Here is an 18,280-nt window from a genome sequence, read left to right as displayed (position 1 = left end):
TAACATGTGTAGGAGGTCCGCCTCCTGAGCCGGGCACCTAGGACATTCCGCTGAAGCCGTGGCAAAATAACGCCTGATCTTTACCGGGGTCAGGTACGCTCTATGGAGAACATAATAGTGGACCAGTTGGAAACGGGCGCTACGTGTACCCTTCCAGGCACGTCTCACCAATTGGGCCCAGGTCGTCTCCGGGATCTCCCTACCAATGTCCTCTTCCCAGCGGGACTTCAATGTGGTGAGAGGAACCAACCCCTCGGTAATCAACCTGCCGTAGAGGCAAGTGACCGCCTTCACCGTGCCCGCCGACATCATCACGTACTGGCACACCTGAGACAATTGGGGTTCCTCCAGCCCGTTCTGCCAGTGCGCCTGGATCGCTCGCACAATGGCCGAGTGCAGCAGAAAGTCGCCCCGGGGGATCCCAAAGCGGTCAATGAGATCCTGAAAGGACAGGAGCGCTCCGTCCTCGTACAGATCCCCGACGAGCTGTAAACCAGAATCCTCCCAGTCCGCCAATCGTGACCAATCCCCTCCGTGGGGGAGGGCCGTCAGCATCCCCAACGGTATTTCAGGCGCATATGGCGTCCGTAGGCGGCCTCTGGCGTGAGCCCGATTCCAACATAGTCGGATAGTCCGCTCCTCCATCGACAAGTCCCGTAGGACCAAGCGTTGTCGCAGCGCGATAAAGGAGAGGACGTGCCTGGCCATACCCGTCCCTCTACCGTCTTCCGGGCCTCTGAATTCCCTGGCTATCTCCTGGGCGAAGGTCTGGAGTTGCGCCGCCAGATAGTACTTCTCGAAGTCCGGCACAGCAAGCCCCCCCTCGTCCTTCGGCCTCATCAGGGTATTGAGGGCCACCCGCCGCCGGCCCGTTCCCCAGAGGAACCCGACCACCATAGAACGTAAGCGACGAAACGTGGCCGGTGGGACCCAGATCGGCAAAGTTCGGAAGTAATACAATAGCCGGGGGAGCGCCACCATTTTGAGCAGGGCGATACGTCCCGCCACTGAGAGCGGCAGCGTGGCCCAAAAGTCCATGCAACCTCGAAGTGCTCGAATACAACGGGCAATGTTCCCATCTAGGAGGTCGGGTTGGTCGTGGTAAACAAATACCCCAAGGTATTTAAAGCAGTCGGGCTCCCATCTGATCTCCCTACTTAGCGCAGGGGCGGGGGCACCCCTGCGCATCGGAAAGAGACAGGTCTTAGACCAATTCACTCGGAGGCCTGAAACCGCTCCGAACTCCGTTAGCGCCAATTCCGCTCCCCGCAAAGCGTCGACCGGATCCTCCAGGAAGAGCAACAGGTCGTCCGCATATAGCGAAACATAATGCGGGCCCGCTGCCGTCCATAAGCCCGTATAGTGGGCTCCCGAGCGAAGGTGCATCGCCAGTGGCTCCACCGCTAGTGCAAAAAGAAGCGGGGATAAGGAGCACCCCTGCCGCGTGCCACGTTCCACCGGATATCGCGATGAGATCAAAGGGCCCGATCTAACCCTGGCCGAAGCGGAAGCATAGAGGACCGCAGTCCATTTGACAAATCCCTCCCCGAGGCCGAATCTCCGTAACACCGTGCATAGGTAGTCCCACTCTAGGCTATCAAAAGCCTTCTCCAGGTCCACCGACAAGACTACCGGGGACGGGGCATCCACAAGTGGTTCCCCAAGCAATCGGAACAACCTTCGGATGTTCATAGTCGTATTCCGCCGTGGGATGAAGCCGGCCTGGTCCTCATGTACTAGGGAACTCATATGTCCCAGCAGCCTCGAGTCCAAGATGCTGCTCAATATTTTGTAGTCTACCGTCAGCATTGATAGGGGACGGTAGGATCCCGGGTCAGATGAGTCTCGGCCCGGTTTGAGGAGAGGAACCACCAACGCTTCACACATCGAGCCAGGGAGTCGACCCAACCTCTTCGCCTCCCTGTAGACCACCAGTAACCGAGGGGCCAAGAGGTCAGCGTAAGCTGCATAGAACTCCACCGGAAGGCCATCTAGGCCCGGGGTCTTGTTCCTCGCCATCCGTTTGATGGCCCCGCGGATCTCCCCCAAGTTGATATCAGAGCCCAGGGTTTCCGCTACTTCTTGTCCTACTGTGCGGAGTTCCAGTGGGCGAAGATAGTTATCAAGCCGGTCTGGGTCACGTGCGGAGCGACTGCGGTATAAACTTTCGTAGTAATGCCGGAAGCAACTAAGAATCTCCGGTTGGGTGCATACCTCGGTCCCATCTGCCCTACGCATATTTGTCGTCGTCTGGGACTGGCGCGTAGGGTTGGCCAACCACGCCAGCAACGCACTCGACCTGTCTCCCTCCGCAATAGATCGGACCGTATAGGCCTTATAATCAAAACAGCGGAGCCGCTCGACCTCCACCGCCACCCTCTCCCTCGCCTCTACCGTTTGTGTTTGCAATTCCGGGTGTCCGGGGCGGCTAACTTCAAGCTCGCGGAGTGCCCGGTCCGCTGTGTCTAAATCAGCCAGGATAACACGCCTCATGCCCACCTTCTTAGAGATACAGTAGCCCCTCACCACTACCTTAAAAGCGTCCCATTCGAACGCCCTAGTACTCGCGGAACCGCCGTTGGACGCAAAATAATCCGAGATTCTCTCCCCTAGGTCCGCCTTGAAGACACTGTCCTCGAGGATCTCGGGGCGCATCTTCCAGGTGGGTACCGCCGGCGTCCCAGGAAACCAGCGAATGTCCAGCAGGAGGGGGTTATGGTCCGAGATGGTCCTCGATAAGTATTCTGAACGGACCGCTGCCGAAACTAGTTCGGGCGAACCAAGAAAGCCATCTAGCCTGACATGCAGCTCATGGAGGCTCGAGAAGTATGAATAATCCCTAGACGCGGGGTGATGCGCCCTCCAAACGTCCGTCAAACCCCAGCGGGTCTGCCAATCTTGACGACCCTTAGCCGTGCGACGGACCGGGGAATCGGGGAGCGGGGGATGCGAGCGGTCCAAGTCCACATCCACTACGGAGTTAAAGTCTCCCCCCAGCAGGAGGGGCCCGGCGAAAAAGTGGGCCAACGAGCCCGATAACCTGGAAAGGAAGGCAGTCTGGTCTACATTAGGAGCGTACACACAGCAAACGTTCAGGTCCCTCCCTCCTAGAGTGCCTGAGATGGCCACGAAACGCCCCTCTGGGTCCAACACTGTCCTCGTGACCTGGAAGGGAACCCCTGCCCTGATCCATATTAGCGCCCCCCTGGCATAAGCAGAGTACGCCGTGGAAAAGACCTGCCCTCGCCATCTACGCTGAAGCGCGGCCCCTTCCGCCTTGTTCAGATGCGTTTCCTGCAGCAGCGCCATTTGCACTCCCCTACGCACTAAATAAGCATGGACCTTGTGACGCCTGGACATAGTGTGAAGCCCCCTCACGTTCCAAGTAACACATTTCAAGTTAGCAACATCAGCCATTGTCCCAGAGTGTTCTTGCACAGTCTCCCCGTTCGGGTCCCCACAAAGAAGAAACATCAATCCTCCCAGCGCTGATGGCGGCCATTTTCCCCAACCAAAACCAAACCACCCAAAAACCAACAAAGCCCCCCCCCAACCACCCCAGAACAGGACCCAAACTGCACCATCTAGATCCCATCCAAACCTCGACGTATATCAACCCCAGAACCCCCACTAGTCCTACGGTCGCCACCGTAGGGAGGCCTTATGGGCCAGGTGCGGGCTGGGCGGAGGCAGCGGGCCCTCGTCGCCCAGGCTACCAGGACTATAGCAAGCCCCCCCCAGTGTCAAAACCTTCCGGGGCAAGAGCAGAGGCCCCCCAACCCTCTCTCCTTCATTGTCAGCAATAAAGGACGGCAACCGCCTCCCCCCTGCCGGGCCCCCACCCAAAACAAGGCAGCATACCCCGTTACCCTTGTCCATCCAGAAGGTCCTCCACCGATTTCGGTGTGATCACCGGTGTATGGGTACTGTCTGCCACTGAACCCTCCGAGTCCGATGGTGCCCCCTGAGCACCCGGGTTTTCTTCCTCCTCGATGGCTTCGTCTCTTGCTCCCGACAGTTCCGACAGAACTTCCAACACTCCCCTCCGTTCCGATGATGTCTCCGCAGTCGAGGGCCCTCCGGTGCGGCCGCGGCGATTCCTGACCCTCTTGGATCGCCTCCGTTGTTCCGGCTCATCCGCCTGTTGGGTCGAGGAGCCAAAGCCATCTTTCCCTGTCCGGTACAGTTCGAGCCAGTCACAGACCTCCTCCGGGGTGTCGAAGAACTGGGTTTTGTCGTCGACAATGACGCGGAGCTTTGCAGGATATAGGAGTGAATATTGAATGCCCTCACTCCTGAGTTCGCGCTTAACCGCTAGGAAGGAGAACCGCTTGCGCTGCGTCTCGTAGGTGTAGTCAGGGAAGATGTTCACCTGACTGTTCGCAACGTGGAACGGGCCATTGTGCCTGGCGGCATTGAGGATCAAGTCCCTGTCCCGAAAATGTAGCAACCGCGCCACCACCGGCCTCGGGGTACGTCCCTGCTGTAGGGGCCGTGCTGGGACTCTGTGGGCCCGTTCTAGAGTGTAGAAGGAGGACAGACCCTCCGGGACCACCGTGTCTCGAGCCAGGTCTCCAAGTATCGCACCATATCGCCATCCTCGATTTTTTTTCCGGCAGGCCCACCACTCGGATGTTATTCCTCCTGTTGCGGCCTTCCGCATCCTCCGCCCTCCGTTCGAGGGTCTCGATTCGGGATAAGGCGTCCTTTATCGTCGCAGCCAAGGTTCTCTGCGCCGGTTCCAAAGTTTTCACCGTGCCCTCCACCTCCTTGACCCGGTCTGAGAGTTTGCCATGGTCCGCCCTAAGGAGGCCCAGGCCCGTCGCCACCTGAGCAATGTCCTGTTGGAGGGCTGACCGCGTAGCCTCTATCGCCTCCAGTACACGGTCGAACTGTTGCTGCAGTGGTGCGCTACCAGATCTTTTCGGGTCCCCATGCTCTTCCTTGTCCTGGGCTTCAGAGTCCGAGGTGGTCTGGTTGGATCCCTTGGTTCCTTTAGGTTTCCCCATGCTGCCAGGGGCTCTCCGTGAGGGTCCCGGAGTAGGCGTCTCCGTGTACAGGTGTCGATCACGACCTTCCCAGGTGTTCGTTCTCACGTCGGGTATGGGCGATCTCCTTCTCCAGAGCCTGTGGAGACTCCGCCGCTTCGGCTCACGCCACCGCCACGGCGTCCGAGGGCACCGATGAGGGGGCGGAGACCACCGTCGCCGGGTCGGGCAGACCCGTTCACCCACTATAGCTCCGGGGTGAGGGCCACCAACTCCCTCGGTTGATCTGTGGCGCCAGAGTGTCGCGCCTCCCATGTAGTTGGACTGGCCTGAAAATCGTAGCTAGTTGCGGAGTCGCGATGTGGTCCACCGCCTGGATCAGAGGGCACCCGGTGCCCTCCAGTGCGTGGGCACCCGTCCGGCCGTCCAACCAAGTATGAACCCAATGCAAAAGGTCCAATCCTGGGAATGTCCAATGTCTAGAACAACCGAGGATGGTGAAGCCGGGCGCCAGTCGACACCCGCGACACCTCTTCAACTCAGTAGTTTCGGTCAAGGGGACAAAGGAGTCCGGGCGCCATGTTGGGTCGCACTCCGCAACTCCGCAAACTTCGGCATTTCTTCGGAGCAACCCTCGTCCAAACTCCACCAAGGCCCCCGGCAGGGTGTCGTCGCCTCGCTCAGCCGAATGCGGGGTCTGGGGTGCCCCGCAGCCTCCGATTTTCAGGATAATCTCAGGCTTAGTCCCGGAGCCGAGCTCTCAGGCGACCATCGCCATCGGCGCCCAAGCCACGCCCCTGCCACTCCGGACACTCATAATGGATTAGTGGTGAATTAGTATTGTGAAATATGAAAGTAAATTGAGTGGTGGGTATTAGTCAGTTATTTGGATAGAGAAGGATAGCCGAGGGATAGAAGAGGGAAAAGAGGTTTGTATATATATATAGCGCTTGTTACCCCTGATGGGGTGTTCATGCGCATTTTTGGCAAGTAGCATTCTACTCTGGAACCCATAAAGGTTTAGTGTTGAAAATTTGTATAGTGAAATATGAAAGTAATTTGAGTGGTAGATAGATATGTTATTCAGTTATTTGGATAGAGAATGGTAACAGCGGGATAGAAGTGAGAAAAGAGGTTTGAATTTATAAAAGCGCTTGCTACCCCTGATGGGGTTTAAGTCATGAAGAATGCATAGGTTGTAGTGTATTGTTATTAGGTTTTGAAACTGTGTCCAACAGTGTCTGGGAATTATGCATTGCTAGGTGGAGGTGTGTAATGGCCTCACAACCTTGTATGGAGACGTTGTGAGCTTTAGTGATATTTATTATTTGCTTGAATAAAACAGCTGGCCACCTCCTCTTTTGCCTGTACAATTGTATGTGATAGTTTGATAGCCTAGAGGAATGGCTTCATGCAACACTGGAGACATGTCATCTCCAGCTATGATTCAGTTATGAAGTCGAACTGTGTGTCAGTGAAAAGGTTGTAGTTGTGATGCGTGTTTTTAGAGTGGTAGAGCATTTATTAGTAGGCAGTTTAGAGAATATGTTTTGATGAATGTGTGATAATATTTTGTAGAAGAAGGAGCAGCATTTTATGGACTTGTAGCAGGTGTTTCCTTAGTGCTGGTATTAGCTATATGAGGTTAGCAACAGTGTAGCTTATCTGTATTGTATTCCTGATCCTGCGTTGTTTTTGTAGAGTAGCCTGGTTGTGATATGGAGTTGGGAAGTTGTTTATTCGGTTTGCGTCTGTTTAGGGTGAAAGGTGTATGAGTTTATGGTGGTGGTGCCTCGTGGTCATATTGCAAGGTTCTAAAATGTCCAAAGGATGAGAGGCGATTGAAGGAGTTGCTGTATTTGTGTTTGGTGTGGGGGAAAGATAGAAAGCTTAGCAGTATGGTTGGTTTAAGGTGTGCATTATTTGTGTAGCCAGGAGGGTGGGAGTGGGTGTACTTTTCTAGTGTGTGACGGAAATTATTATAAGGTAGTGTGTGTATGTGATATTTTTTGTGCTTGTGTGAGTGTTATGTTTAGATTTTGAGTAGGAGATGATGTAGTTGTTTTCTGAGAAGAATTTGTGTGGAAAGCTATTGGTGAGAAGAAGCTGAAAGGTAAAGGGCCTGGTGATGTGTTCTGGAAAGGAGTGTATGTGGTGTGTGAGAGTGGATGGACAAGAGTTAAGAGTGTGTGTTTGATTGTGATCATGGAAACAGGTAATATGTATGTTAGTGGAATGTAAGTGTTCTGTGGCTGTGTGTTTTTGGTAAAAGGAGGAAGAATGTTAGTGGATATAATGATGGCAGAGAGAGTATAGGTTTGGTGGTGATAGAAAGGGGTCTATTGAGAGAAAGTAGAAGGTAGAGCTGGTGCTTTGTATGAGCAAGGAGTGTGTGCCTGGATGGGATATATTTACGTATAGTGTGGATTTGTGTTGCTTTGCCAATGTGTTGATTTGTTAGTTGGTTGTACAGGATTAAGTGTTGTTTTGTGTGTGTGTCGATGCCATTGTGTGGTAGTTGGGGTAGAACGGTGTATAAGTGTGGTTTGTGGTATTTTTTGATAGTTATTGTGACAATGTAAACTGGTTAGCGTTTGTAGTAAAAGAGTAGAGTGCATTTGTTGTGCGTTTGTTAATATGTTTGTGGATGGGGTAAGACTGGTGCTGGTGAATGGGGAAAAAAGGGCAGCCTCTCTGGCCCTGCTAAGCATGCTTTATGCCACATAGGTCTACACAACACAACCTGAAATGCCCATGTGATATAGTAGCTTGATCAAAAAGATGAACAAACATGCCGTACTCCTCTCCTTGGATGCTGTACAGGCATTTGATTCCCTTGAATGGCCTGATCTGATGGCATTATTGAAAAAAAAAAAGACACTTCCGCCTGAAATACATGGCCTAGATTAAAGTGCAAAATACACAAGATGATGGACGGAATGTTGCACAATGGCAAAACATTCACCCCCAGTCATAGATCTGGGTTTAATCCATCGCTATTTTGCTCACCAAGCCACCCCAGCTCAGACATGGCCATATGCAAATCAGTCTTGACCCTATGCCTAATGGGAACAGTCCAGCCCGAACTGCCAAGCCATGTCTTCCCTGGACCGGAATCAAGCATCCTAGGACCGGTTTCTGGCTGTCAGCCGTCTTCAGCCAGGATAGCTTGACTCCAGTGGCTTAGTGAGCATGGGACCCACGTCTGGGCATACCCTTCCCACATAGGGTGAACAGCAAAATACACAAGATGATGGACGGAATGTTGCACAATGGCAAAACATTCACCCCCAGTCATAGATCTGGGTTTAATCCATCGTTATTTTGCTCACCAAGCCAACCCAGTTCAGACATGGCCATATGCAAATCCGTCTTGACCCTGTGCCTCATGGGAACAGTCCAGCCCGAACTGACAAGCCATGTCTTCCCTGGACCGGAATCAAGCATCCTAGGACCGTTTTCTGGCTATCAGCCGTCTTCAGCCAGGATAGCTTGACTCCAGTGGCTTAGTGAGCACGGGACTCACGTCTGGGCATACCCTTCCCACATAGGGTGAACAGATTAAAGCGGGCATGCTACTCCAGTCGCCTGAGTTAGGGTACATGGAACACTTTCTCAGGAGTTCCTGCTTGCTACAGGACAAGACGGGGAAGTCCTTTGTCCCCACTGCTATTTGCCCTGGCAAGTGGACCACTGGCCAGTTATTTAGTTATTTATTTTAAGGTTTTGTAGAGCGCGTAGTAACCCTAAATCTCAGAATAGAAACACACATCCCTCTACACTGATGTTGTGCTACTCTGTTTAGCCGACTCTGAGCGACCCATACCTAAGGTACTGGAAATCCTCTCGGTGTTGTGGAGGAGGGAGGGAGGTTTACTCGTGTATTCGCATTAACTGTCAGAATTCAATAGCATTTCTCCTTATAAATGCGAAGCCACCCACGAAGTGGAAATGTCCACCAGAGAGGAATAGTGAGGGCTTCAAATACCTCGGCATCTGTGTCACAACCGATGTAAACTTCTTTATGATGAATAATTTGGGTAAAGTAGTTAAAGAATACAACGCAGACACTGAGCACTGGAAAAATCTCCCAATCTTGGTTATGAGAGTTGATGATCTTTTATAAAATGATACTGATTGTTAGACGGAGACTCGGAGGGTCAGCCGAGCACAGGGGGGGAGAGGCCTCCGGTGAGGACCGTCTCCAGCAATCGTACAGACTAGTAACTCCCCCCCCCCCCCCCCCCCCCCCCACAGATGGACACCACACCAGGATGAGTTCAACACACTTTATATACGAATCTTGAAGCAAGGTGGTACGGTACAGTGGGGTCAGGACACGAGGGTCCTCTCAATTTTAGTCTCTACAGGGGAAAGGGGTAGCGGGACAGTCTTAGTACCGGTCCGGTACAGGTGCGGCAAGAGGGAAGCTCACAATCCTCGAGCTTGGGGATCCGTAGAGGTGGGCCGCGGCAGCGCCAGCAGGCTAGGTCGAATGTTCACAGCGAGGAGGGCCGCGGCAGGGCCAGCAGGCTAGATCGATGGTTCACAGCAAGGAGGGCCGCGGCAGCGCCAGCAGGCTAGGTCGATGGTTCACAGCAAGAAGGGCCGCGGCAGCGCCAGCAGGCTAGGTCGATGGTTCACAGCAAGAAGGGCCGCGGCAGCGCCAGCAGGCTAGGTCGATAGTTCACAGCAAGAAGGGCCGCGGCAGCGCCAGCAGGCCAGGATGATGGTTCACAGGAAAGGGCCGCGGCAGCGCCAGCAGGCCTTCAAGGATGAGTTCCTTACGGTGTCTCTCGGCTCCAAGATACAACTGCCTTCCTGTTCTGGAGCTGCCCCAGTTATAGGTCTGGCGCCCTTTGATGTCCGGACCCTCGCACTTGGAGGTCGGGAGGTCCGGGATGAGGGAGTCCAGACACCCAGCAGGGGGGTGGAGCCAGCGCCCGGGGAGGCCGGGGGCGATCGACACCTGGCGGAAGGGAGCCATTGACACTCCTTCTCCCATTGACCCGCCAAGTGGTCTCTTCACCCCCTGGGTGGATGGTGGTGCCTCGATGTCGGGGCCTGGCCAGGCCCAGGGTTGGGGTCGAGCCGAGGCCACGCGGCCTTGCCAGGTAGTGTCCAAAGATGGCGGCTGGGCCAGGGCAGTGGTGCTGACGGGTTGCCCGGGCCAGCCGGTACTGGGGTGTTCGGGGCTGGAGCTCCTTTGTGGACGGGCCGTGGGTTGCCCCATCGGGTTGCCGGGATGGTTCTTGTCTGGGATACAGGGAGAGCAGGGGTTCGGTCCTTGCCATGCGGGGAGGGAGCGGGCCTTCCACGAGGCCTGTCCAACATGCGTCCCCCCCCAGCTGAAGGCAGGGAGAGTCACCCATCCTCTTGGGTACTCTCCTCGCCGAGGCGGAAGAAGCGTGACAGGCCGTCTGCGTTGGCGTGGTCCTGGCCTGGACGGCCCCAATGCCATGATCTGAGGCGTCCGTCTGCACTATGAACTCTCGGCTGTAGTCGGGGGCCTGGAGCACGGGGGCGGTGCACATGGCGGCCTTCAATTTCTCAAAGGCTGTTTGACAGTCCGGGGTCCAGTTGACGGTTTCAGGGTTTTTCTTGGATGTGAGTTCTGTGAGGGGCCCCACGATGCTGCCATAGTCCTTCACAAACCGCCGGTAGTACCCGGTGAGCCCCAGGAAGGCTCGGACCTCGGTTTGGGTGACAGGGGGTTGCCAGGCCTGGATGGCAGCGATCTTGAGCTGGAGGGGGGCCACCAGACCGCTCCCCACTTGGTGTCCAAGGTAGGTCACGGACCCTTGGCCAATCTGGCATTTGCTGGCTTTGACGGTGAGCCCGGCCTGCCGGAGGGCGTGCAGGACTTCCCGAAGGTGGCGGAGGTGATCTGCCCAGTGGCGACTGTATACGGCAATATCGTCCAGATAGGCGGCGCTGAATTCTTCGAGGCCCGCCGGTACCTTGTTCACGAGTCTCTGGAAGGTAGCGGTGGCGTTTTTCATGCCGAATGGCATCACTTTGAAGTGGTAGTGGCCATCCGGGGTAGAGAAGGCGGAGCGCTCTTGGGCCCCGGGGTGAGGCCGATCTGCCAGTAGCCCGCTGTTAGATCGAAGATGCTCAAGTAGCGGGCGGCCCCCATGCGGTCAATCAACTCATCCGCCCGGGGGATGGGGTGAGCGTTGGTTCTGGTAACAGCGTTCAGGCCCCGATAGTCCACACAGAACCGGAGCTCGGGGGCAACGCCCGGGGCGGCCGCCTTGGGGACCAGTACGACTGGGCTGGCCCAGGGGCTGTCAGATGGCTCGATCACTCCCAGAGCCAGCATCTTGGAGACTTCGTTCTGGATGCAGGTGCGCACTCAATCCGGCGGCACTCGGTACACCCTGTGTCGGATAGGGGGGCTATCCCCGGTGTCCACGTCGTGAAGGCACCAGGGGGTGACCCCGGTGATGAGGGAAAACAGATCTGCAAATTGTAGCAGGAGATCCCAGCAGTCTTGGCGTTGCTCTGGGGATAAGGCATCGGAGAGTCTGACCCCTTCCATGGAGCCGTCTTGCTCGAGTGTCTTCAGCAGGTCAGGAAGGGGCTCGGAGTCCTCCTCCGTCCCACTATCGGTAGCCATCAGGAGGCTGAGTTCTGAGCGCACAAAATGTGGTTTGAGTCTGTTGGCGTGGAGGACCCGTAGGGGGTTCCGGGGGGACTCCATGTCGATCAGGTAGGTGACGGGGCCCTTGCGCTCTATCACCTTGAAGGGCCCGGTCCATTTGTCTTGTAAGGCGCAGGGTTCAACTGGAGACATCACCCAGACTTGTTGTCCCGGCTCAAACTCGATGGAGGAGGCATGCTGATCATACCATCTCTTCATGTCCTCCTGACTGGCTTCAAGGTTGGCTTTGGCGAGTTCCCTGAATCGCCGGGTCTGGTTGTGGAGGGTCAGAAGATATTTGTATACAACTGGAGGAGTCTTCTTGGGGGCCACCTCCCACCCTTCTTTGACCAGGCTGAGGGGGCCCCGGACGGGGTGCCCATATAGGAGTTCGAATGGGCTGAAGCCCAGGGATTTCTGGGGGACTTCTCGGTAGGCGAACAGGAGGCACGGGAGCAGCACATCCCACTGGCGACGTAGGGGTTCTTCTAGGCCCATGATCATCCCTTTGAGGGTGCGGTTAAACCGCTCGACCAGGCCATTTCCTTGCGGGTGGTAGGGGGTCGTGAATTTGTAGGTGACCCCGCACTGTTGCCAGAGAGACTTCATGTATTTAGAGATAAAGTTCGTGCCCCTGTCGCTGACGACTTCCCGGGGGAAGCCCACCCGCGAGAAGATTCCCATCAGGGCCCGGCCTACCACGGGCGCCGTCACGGTCCGAAGAGGGATGGCCTCGGGATAGCGGGTGGCGTGGTCCACCAGGACCAGGATGAATCGGTGCCCTTGTGCTGTTCGGGGGTCCAGGGGCCCCACAATGTCTATTCCAACCCGTTCAAACGGGGTGGTGACGATGGGGAAAGGCTGCAAAGGTGCTTTGAGTTTTTGGCCGCTCTTCCCGCTGGCCTGGCAGGTTGGGCAGGCCCGGCAGTGGTTGGCTATATCATTTCGCATCTTCGGCCAGTAGAAGTGGGTTACCAGACGGCTGTACGTTTTTGTCTTGCCCCAGGTGTCCGGCAAGAGGCACATCGTGTGCTAGGTTCAAGAGGAAGTCTCTGAAGCGGAGGGGGACCCCCAGCACCCGGCTGGCCCCCAGCTCGGCAATCTTTTGCTCGCTGTAGAGCAGGTCATTGTCCCAATAAATCCAGTGGGCCCCCGAGGTGTCTCCTGTACTCTGGGCGAGGGCTTGCTGCCGGAGTCCCTCAAGGGAGGGACATGATCTCTGTTCCTGTTTGAAGTGTTCCTGAGTGGGGCCACCCTCTTGACGCCACTGGGCCAGTTCGGGAAGGTCCCGGAGCCGATCGAGTCCTTCTTCGCTGTTTTCCGGAGGACTGGCTTCCAGGGTAGCTCCCTCGTGGACGATCGGGGGAGGTGGTGCTGGCCATTCGGGTTCTTCTGGACTGGGAATGGTGCGGGCGGCCATGGACCGGGTCGTTACGCAGACCCATTCAGGGAGGCCCAGCATCCCCAGGTGTTCTCTTCTCTCGACGGCTGACCAGGGAGAACTTCCGAGGTCGTTCCCCAGGAGGCAGTCCACAGGGGCATCATCGCGGACAGTCACTTTTAGCATTCTGGATACTCCCCCCCCCCCCCCCCCCCCCCACTCGAAGGGGACGCAGGCCATCCGACATAGGCTTTCTGAGTTGTCGGCCGACCGTACGGGGCAAAGGATATTAGGCAAGATCTGGTCCGGGGTCACCAGATGACAGCGGACTGCGGTCACACTGGCCCTGGTGTCGCGGAGGGCTTCAGCCCGGTGCCCATTAATGTTGACCCACTGGCTGTACTTCTGCGTGTTGGCGGGCAGGGGTGCCCGCGGAATCAGGTCTCTTTCCCCTAGGCAGACCAGGGACATGGCGGCGGGTTCCCACTCGGGCTGGTCTGGCTCGTACTCTTCAGTGTCTTCTTGTGTTTGCTCTTCTCCCAGAGCGGCGGCAGCGACCTGGCGGGGCATAGGGCTCTGGTTTTTCGGGCAGTTGGGATCATTGGCGTAGTGGCCGGGTCGCTGGCATCGGTGGCAGGTAACGTTGGCGCGGAAACCTGGTCGCATCGGGAGGCTCCCTCGGCCGGTCGGGGGCGGGGTGTTGCTGGCGGGGGCCACCGGGACGGTATCTCTTCCCTGACCCTGGCCTCCCCCTCGGGGCGATGGAACCCTTGGGCCGCTCTGTTCTGTTCACTGGGCCCGTTTCGGGAAACTCGGGTGCTCTCCCACCGGTCAGCTTCTGCGGCGAGTTGCCGGGGTCCAGTCAATTTACTATCAAGGAGGTGCTGCCGGAGCTCGACGAAGCAGTTATTAGAGAGGTGCTCCCAGACGATAAGGTCAAAGAGTTGTTCGTAAGAGGTCACCTTGCTGCCCTTGATCCACCCTTCGAAGGCTCGGCTAAAGTAGTTCACGTACTCCACCCAAGTCGTACCCGGGATCCGTTTGCAGTCGCGGAACCTCTGGCGGTACATCTCAGGTGTGAGTCCGTATCGAGTGAGGAGAGCGGCCTTCATGTGGTCGTAGGATGTCATCTGATGGTCCGGGAGTTGCAGCAGGGCGTCTCGCCCTTCGTTGACAAACCTCCCCCATAACCCGGCTCCCCAGTCGCTCCGGGGAATCCGGTGGTAGGTCATGGCCACTTCGTAGGCTTTGAACCATTGCTGGATATCATCGTTCCGGAAATATTCTCTGACGACATCCTTGGGGATGTGGACCTTGGGGTCCGTAGGGGCAGGGGGGCTCGGGTGCCCGGGGACCCCGAGGTCTTTGTTATGCCTCCGAATCTCTAGTTCCTTCAAGTTGCGCTCATGCTCGTAGGCTAGCTTCTTCTCTTCTAACTCTCTCTGCCTTTGTTTCTCTTCTCGCTCCTCTCGGAGTCGTAAGTGTTCCAAAGTTATTTTTTGATCCGCCAATTTGAGTTCTCCATCCAAGCGAAGTCGAGCCAGCTCCAATTCGTGGAGCCTGCTTTTCTCCCGTTCTCGGGCCTCCTCTGGTGAGAGACCCGGTCTTCTTTCTTCTGTCGGCGCGGGGCCGGTTTCGGGTGTCTCTTGGCTTTGATTTTGGGGTACGGTCGTACCCGTCTCTGCCCAGGATTCTAGGGCGTGTTTGAAGTCCTCTTTCGTGCTCAGTCCTGTGGTAGCAATGCCTAGTTCTATGCAGAATTGTTTTAATTCTCTGTGGCTGTATTCTTCTAGTTTTTCCATCTGGAATTTTTCCGTTGTTCCGCTCTCTTTTGTTGTCATGGTGGTCGTGTGTCGTGGGGTGAGTCACTCTCTGTACGATTATGCTTTAGCTCGGATCGCGCCGCTGGCCACCAATGTTAGACGGAGACCCGGAGGGTCAGCCGAGCACAGGGGGGAGAGGCCTCCGGTGAGGACCGTCTCCAGCAATCGTACAGACTAGTAACTCCCCCCCACAGATGGACACCACACCAGGATGAGTTCAACACACTTTATATACGAATCTTGAAGCAAGGTGGTACGGTACAGTGGGGTCAGGACACGAGGGTCCTTTTAATTCTAGTCTCTACAGGGGAAAGGGGTAGCGGGACAGTCTTAGTACCGGTCCGGTACAGATGCGGCAAGAGGGAAGCTCACAATCCTCAAGCTTGGGGATCCGTAAAGGTGGGCCGCGGCAGCGCCAGCAGGCTAGGTCGAATGTTCACAGCGAGGAGGGCCGTGGCAGGGCCAGCAGGCTAGATCGATGGTTCACAGCAAGGAGGGCCGCGGCCGCGCCAGCAGGCTAGGTCGATGGTTCACAGCAAGAAGGGCCGCGGCAGCGCCAGCAGGCTAGGTCGATGGTTCACAGCAAGAAGGGCCGCGGCAGTGCCAGCAGGCTAGGTCGATGGTTCACAGCAAGAAGGCCCGCGGCAGCGCCAGCAGGCCAGGATGATGGTTCACAGGAAAGGGCAGCGCCAGCAGGCCTTCAAGGATGAGTTCCTCACGGTGTCTCTCGGCTCCAAGATACAACTGCCTTCCTGTTCTGGAGCTGCCCCAGTTATAGGTCTGGCGCCCTTTGATGTCCGGACCCTCGCACTTGGAGGTCGGGAGGTCCGGGATGAGGGAGTCCAGACACCCAGCAGGGGGGTGGAGCCAGCGCCCGGGGAGGCCGGGGGCGATCGACACCTGGCGGAGGGGAGCCATTGACACTCCTTCTCCCATTGACCCGCCAAGTGGTCTCTTCACCCCCTGGGTGGATGGTGGTGCCTCGATGTCGGGGCCTGGCCAGGCCCAGGGTTGGGGTCGAGCCGAGGCCACGCGGCCATGCCAGGTAGTGTCCAAAGATGGCGGCTGGGCCAGGACAGTGGTGCTGACGGGGTGCCCGGGCCAGCCGGTACTGGGGTGTTCAGGGCTGGAGCTCCTTTGTGGACGGGTCGTGGGTTGCCCCATCGGGTTGCCGGGATGGTTCTTGTCGGGGATACAGGGAGAGCAGGGGTTCGGTCCTCGCCATGCGGGGAGGGAGCGGGCCTTCCACGAGGCCTGTCCAACAATGATGCTGAATTTCTCGACAGGGACATCTTAAAGATTTTGAGGGCCCTTGCCCAAACACATTGTGGGGGCCCTGTTCAGAAGAGCTTTGAATTTATGATCCAATATCCTCACAAGATCACTGACACCAGACAAGCAGACTGGTCCAAATTATAAATCTTTTTCCATCTGATATTCGGGGATGGTGGTGTGTGTTTTCAATATTGTAATAACGCAGCAGCTCCCTAATATTATTGCACATGATCTCTATGAACCACTGACATTTTGCATATGTGAGGTCCTGTTTTGAGCTAAACTGACCTTTTGGGGGGAATATTGCATTGTGTTGAAAAACAAATGCAAATATCCTCTGCAAAATGTCTGTAATGTACTCCCACAAATTACTTGTATTAAAAATAAATGAAAGGAAACTAGTATTTAAAATCTATGTTTACAAGTCATTCAAGGTCATCTGAGCAGGATTGTGTGGAGAACAGGGCTGGATCTTTCAGAGGGCCCCCAGAAAGGCTGAGGCCCTTGACCAGAGCCCAATTTGCCCATGCCTTAACCTGTTTACAGCTGCAGCAATTCCGCCGCGGGGCGTTCCTTTATGTGGGTGGGGCCGCGTCGGCCAACGGACGTGCGCAGCACTACCAAGGTAGTGCTTGCGACGGCAACTGTTAGTAGTGAATGATTGGGTGTTCCCTACACTGCAAGAACTAGCACTGAAGGTGGACCGAAGGGATATGTCCTCAAGGGGGTAGCTTGAAGAACTGCAAGGAAGGGACACCACATTAAAGTCAGATAACCCAATTATCACAGTAGTCCAACTCTGGAAAAAAGCGACAGCGGAATCAGTATGGAAAACCAAATGTGCTCTAGAACCACCTCTTTGGGACTCTGTGGTGCTAAGGGAGGTGGGTGTGTTAAAAGGATTCCAAGTGCTCCAGGGCATTTTCAAATTGTGTGATGTATGGGGTCTGGAAGGAATGCGGTCCTTAAAAGAACTGCAATGCCAATGCGAACTGCCATGCAAGCAACATTTTAAATATCTGCAACTGAAGCATGCGATCAATAGACACAGAAGCACAGGGATGTGGCAGAGGAGTTGACTCCAGAAAATTTCCCTTCATTGCGAGCCGTGTACCGTCAGAACTACCTTTTGTGGTGCTGCTGGCTGCTTCAACCTTTTCAACTTTCCCCATGATCTCTTCGGCTTATCTTCAGGCACCTGTCTTGGTTATGCCCCTTCACCCCCCTCCCCCCTCCCCTGACCTCACCTCTTACCATACGTTTGCCTGAACTGCATAAGTCATTATGAAGAAGGCAATGGCAGTACATAGGCAGTGCTTCACAGTAGTACCTAGAGGTTTGACCCTGTTGTGGACTTTGCCTCCGCAATACCTTTTGTGCTCCTAGAAAAAATAAGCATTGGCAAAGCTAATAGGTCTGGCATTTAATGGCCATTGCAGAGTTATTGGATTGTGCTTGTGGATGCATCAGTGACTGCCTTGGAGTTATTTTTTACATACTTTATTGCTATGCTATCTTTCCAAGATGGCTGATGTGTTGAAAACAGTGCATCTTTCTTCTTGAAACAATAAAGGAAAGAAAGAGTATGTCAAAAAGCATTCAAAGATGGCCACCTAGGCATCCACAAACAGCCACGTTTTGAATGTGTTTTGCGTATTTCATCTGTCAGATGGCGATCTCATTTGCCAGCCACACATAAACAAATTTTAAATTTGGGGGTGGTCATGTGGGTCATATACCCTGTCCAGAACATCCTTGAACGCATCATTACATTTACATGAGGCAAATGTCCATCTGATCATTTGTTTGCTCTTTTCTGAACATAAATAGTCTTCATGTTATATCAGTGATTTTCCATTTCTTTTCAGGGGAACATGCTTATTTATTGTCCGACAAGTACAGACTAGTACGTGGTGGGATGAGCACTTATCAGAGGAAAACAAGAAGTTTCTCAAACAATGCACTGCAGAGGAATATAGAACACTCACATCCAGTAAACTCAACCCTTTGAAGGATGATCCGTGGCCTATTCATCCGTGGGCACCAGGTGAGTTGGGAAGAGTATTTTGGCAAATTACTCATTACTCATTTTGAGTGTCTTTAGAAACCTCTACTTTCACAGTTGATGAGAACTGCCTGGCTCATTTAGTCGCTGTTGTTCCTTCCA

The 18,280-nt window shown here is 55.1% G+C and overlaps 1 protein-coding gene across 1 annotated transcript in view; it reads left to right on the top strand.

The window, feature by feature from the left end:
* Positions 1-18,280, top strand: part of MRPL3 (mitochondrial ribosomal protein L3) — a 271,984-nt gene that overhangs the window by 20,234 nt on the left and 233,470 nt on the right. Inside the window, exon 2 of the mRNA XM_086942066.1 lies at positions 17,982-18,160. Within this exon, the coding sequence (XP_086798192.1) occupies positions 17,982-18,160 (179 nt within the window). The remainder of the gene's footprint in view (positions 1-17,981; positions 18,161-18,280) is intronic.

Source organism: Lissotriton vulgaris, chromosome 10 (assembly GCF_964263255.1).
Source record: "Lissotriton vulgaris chromosome 10, aLisVul1.2, whole genome shotgun sequence".
Taxonomy (NCBI): Eukaryota; Metazoa; Chordata; class Amphibia; order Caudata; family Salamandridae; genus Lissotriton; species Lissotriton vulgaris.
The sequence above is the reverse complement of the archived record's forward strand: the minus strand, read 5'-3'. Positions and strand labels throughout refer to the sequence as shown.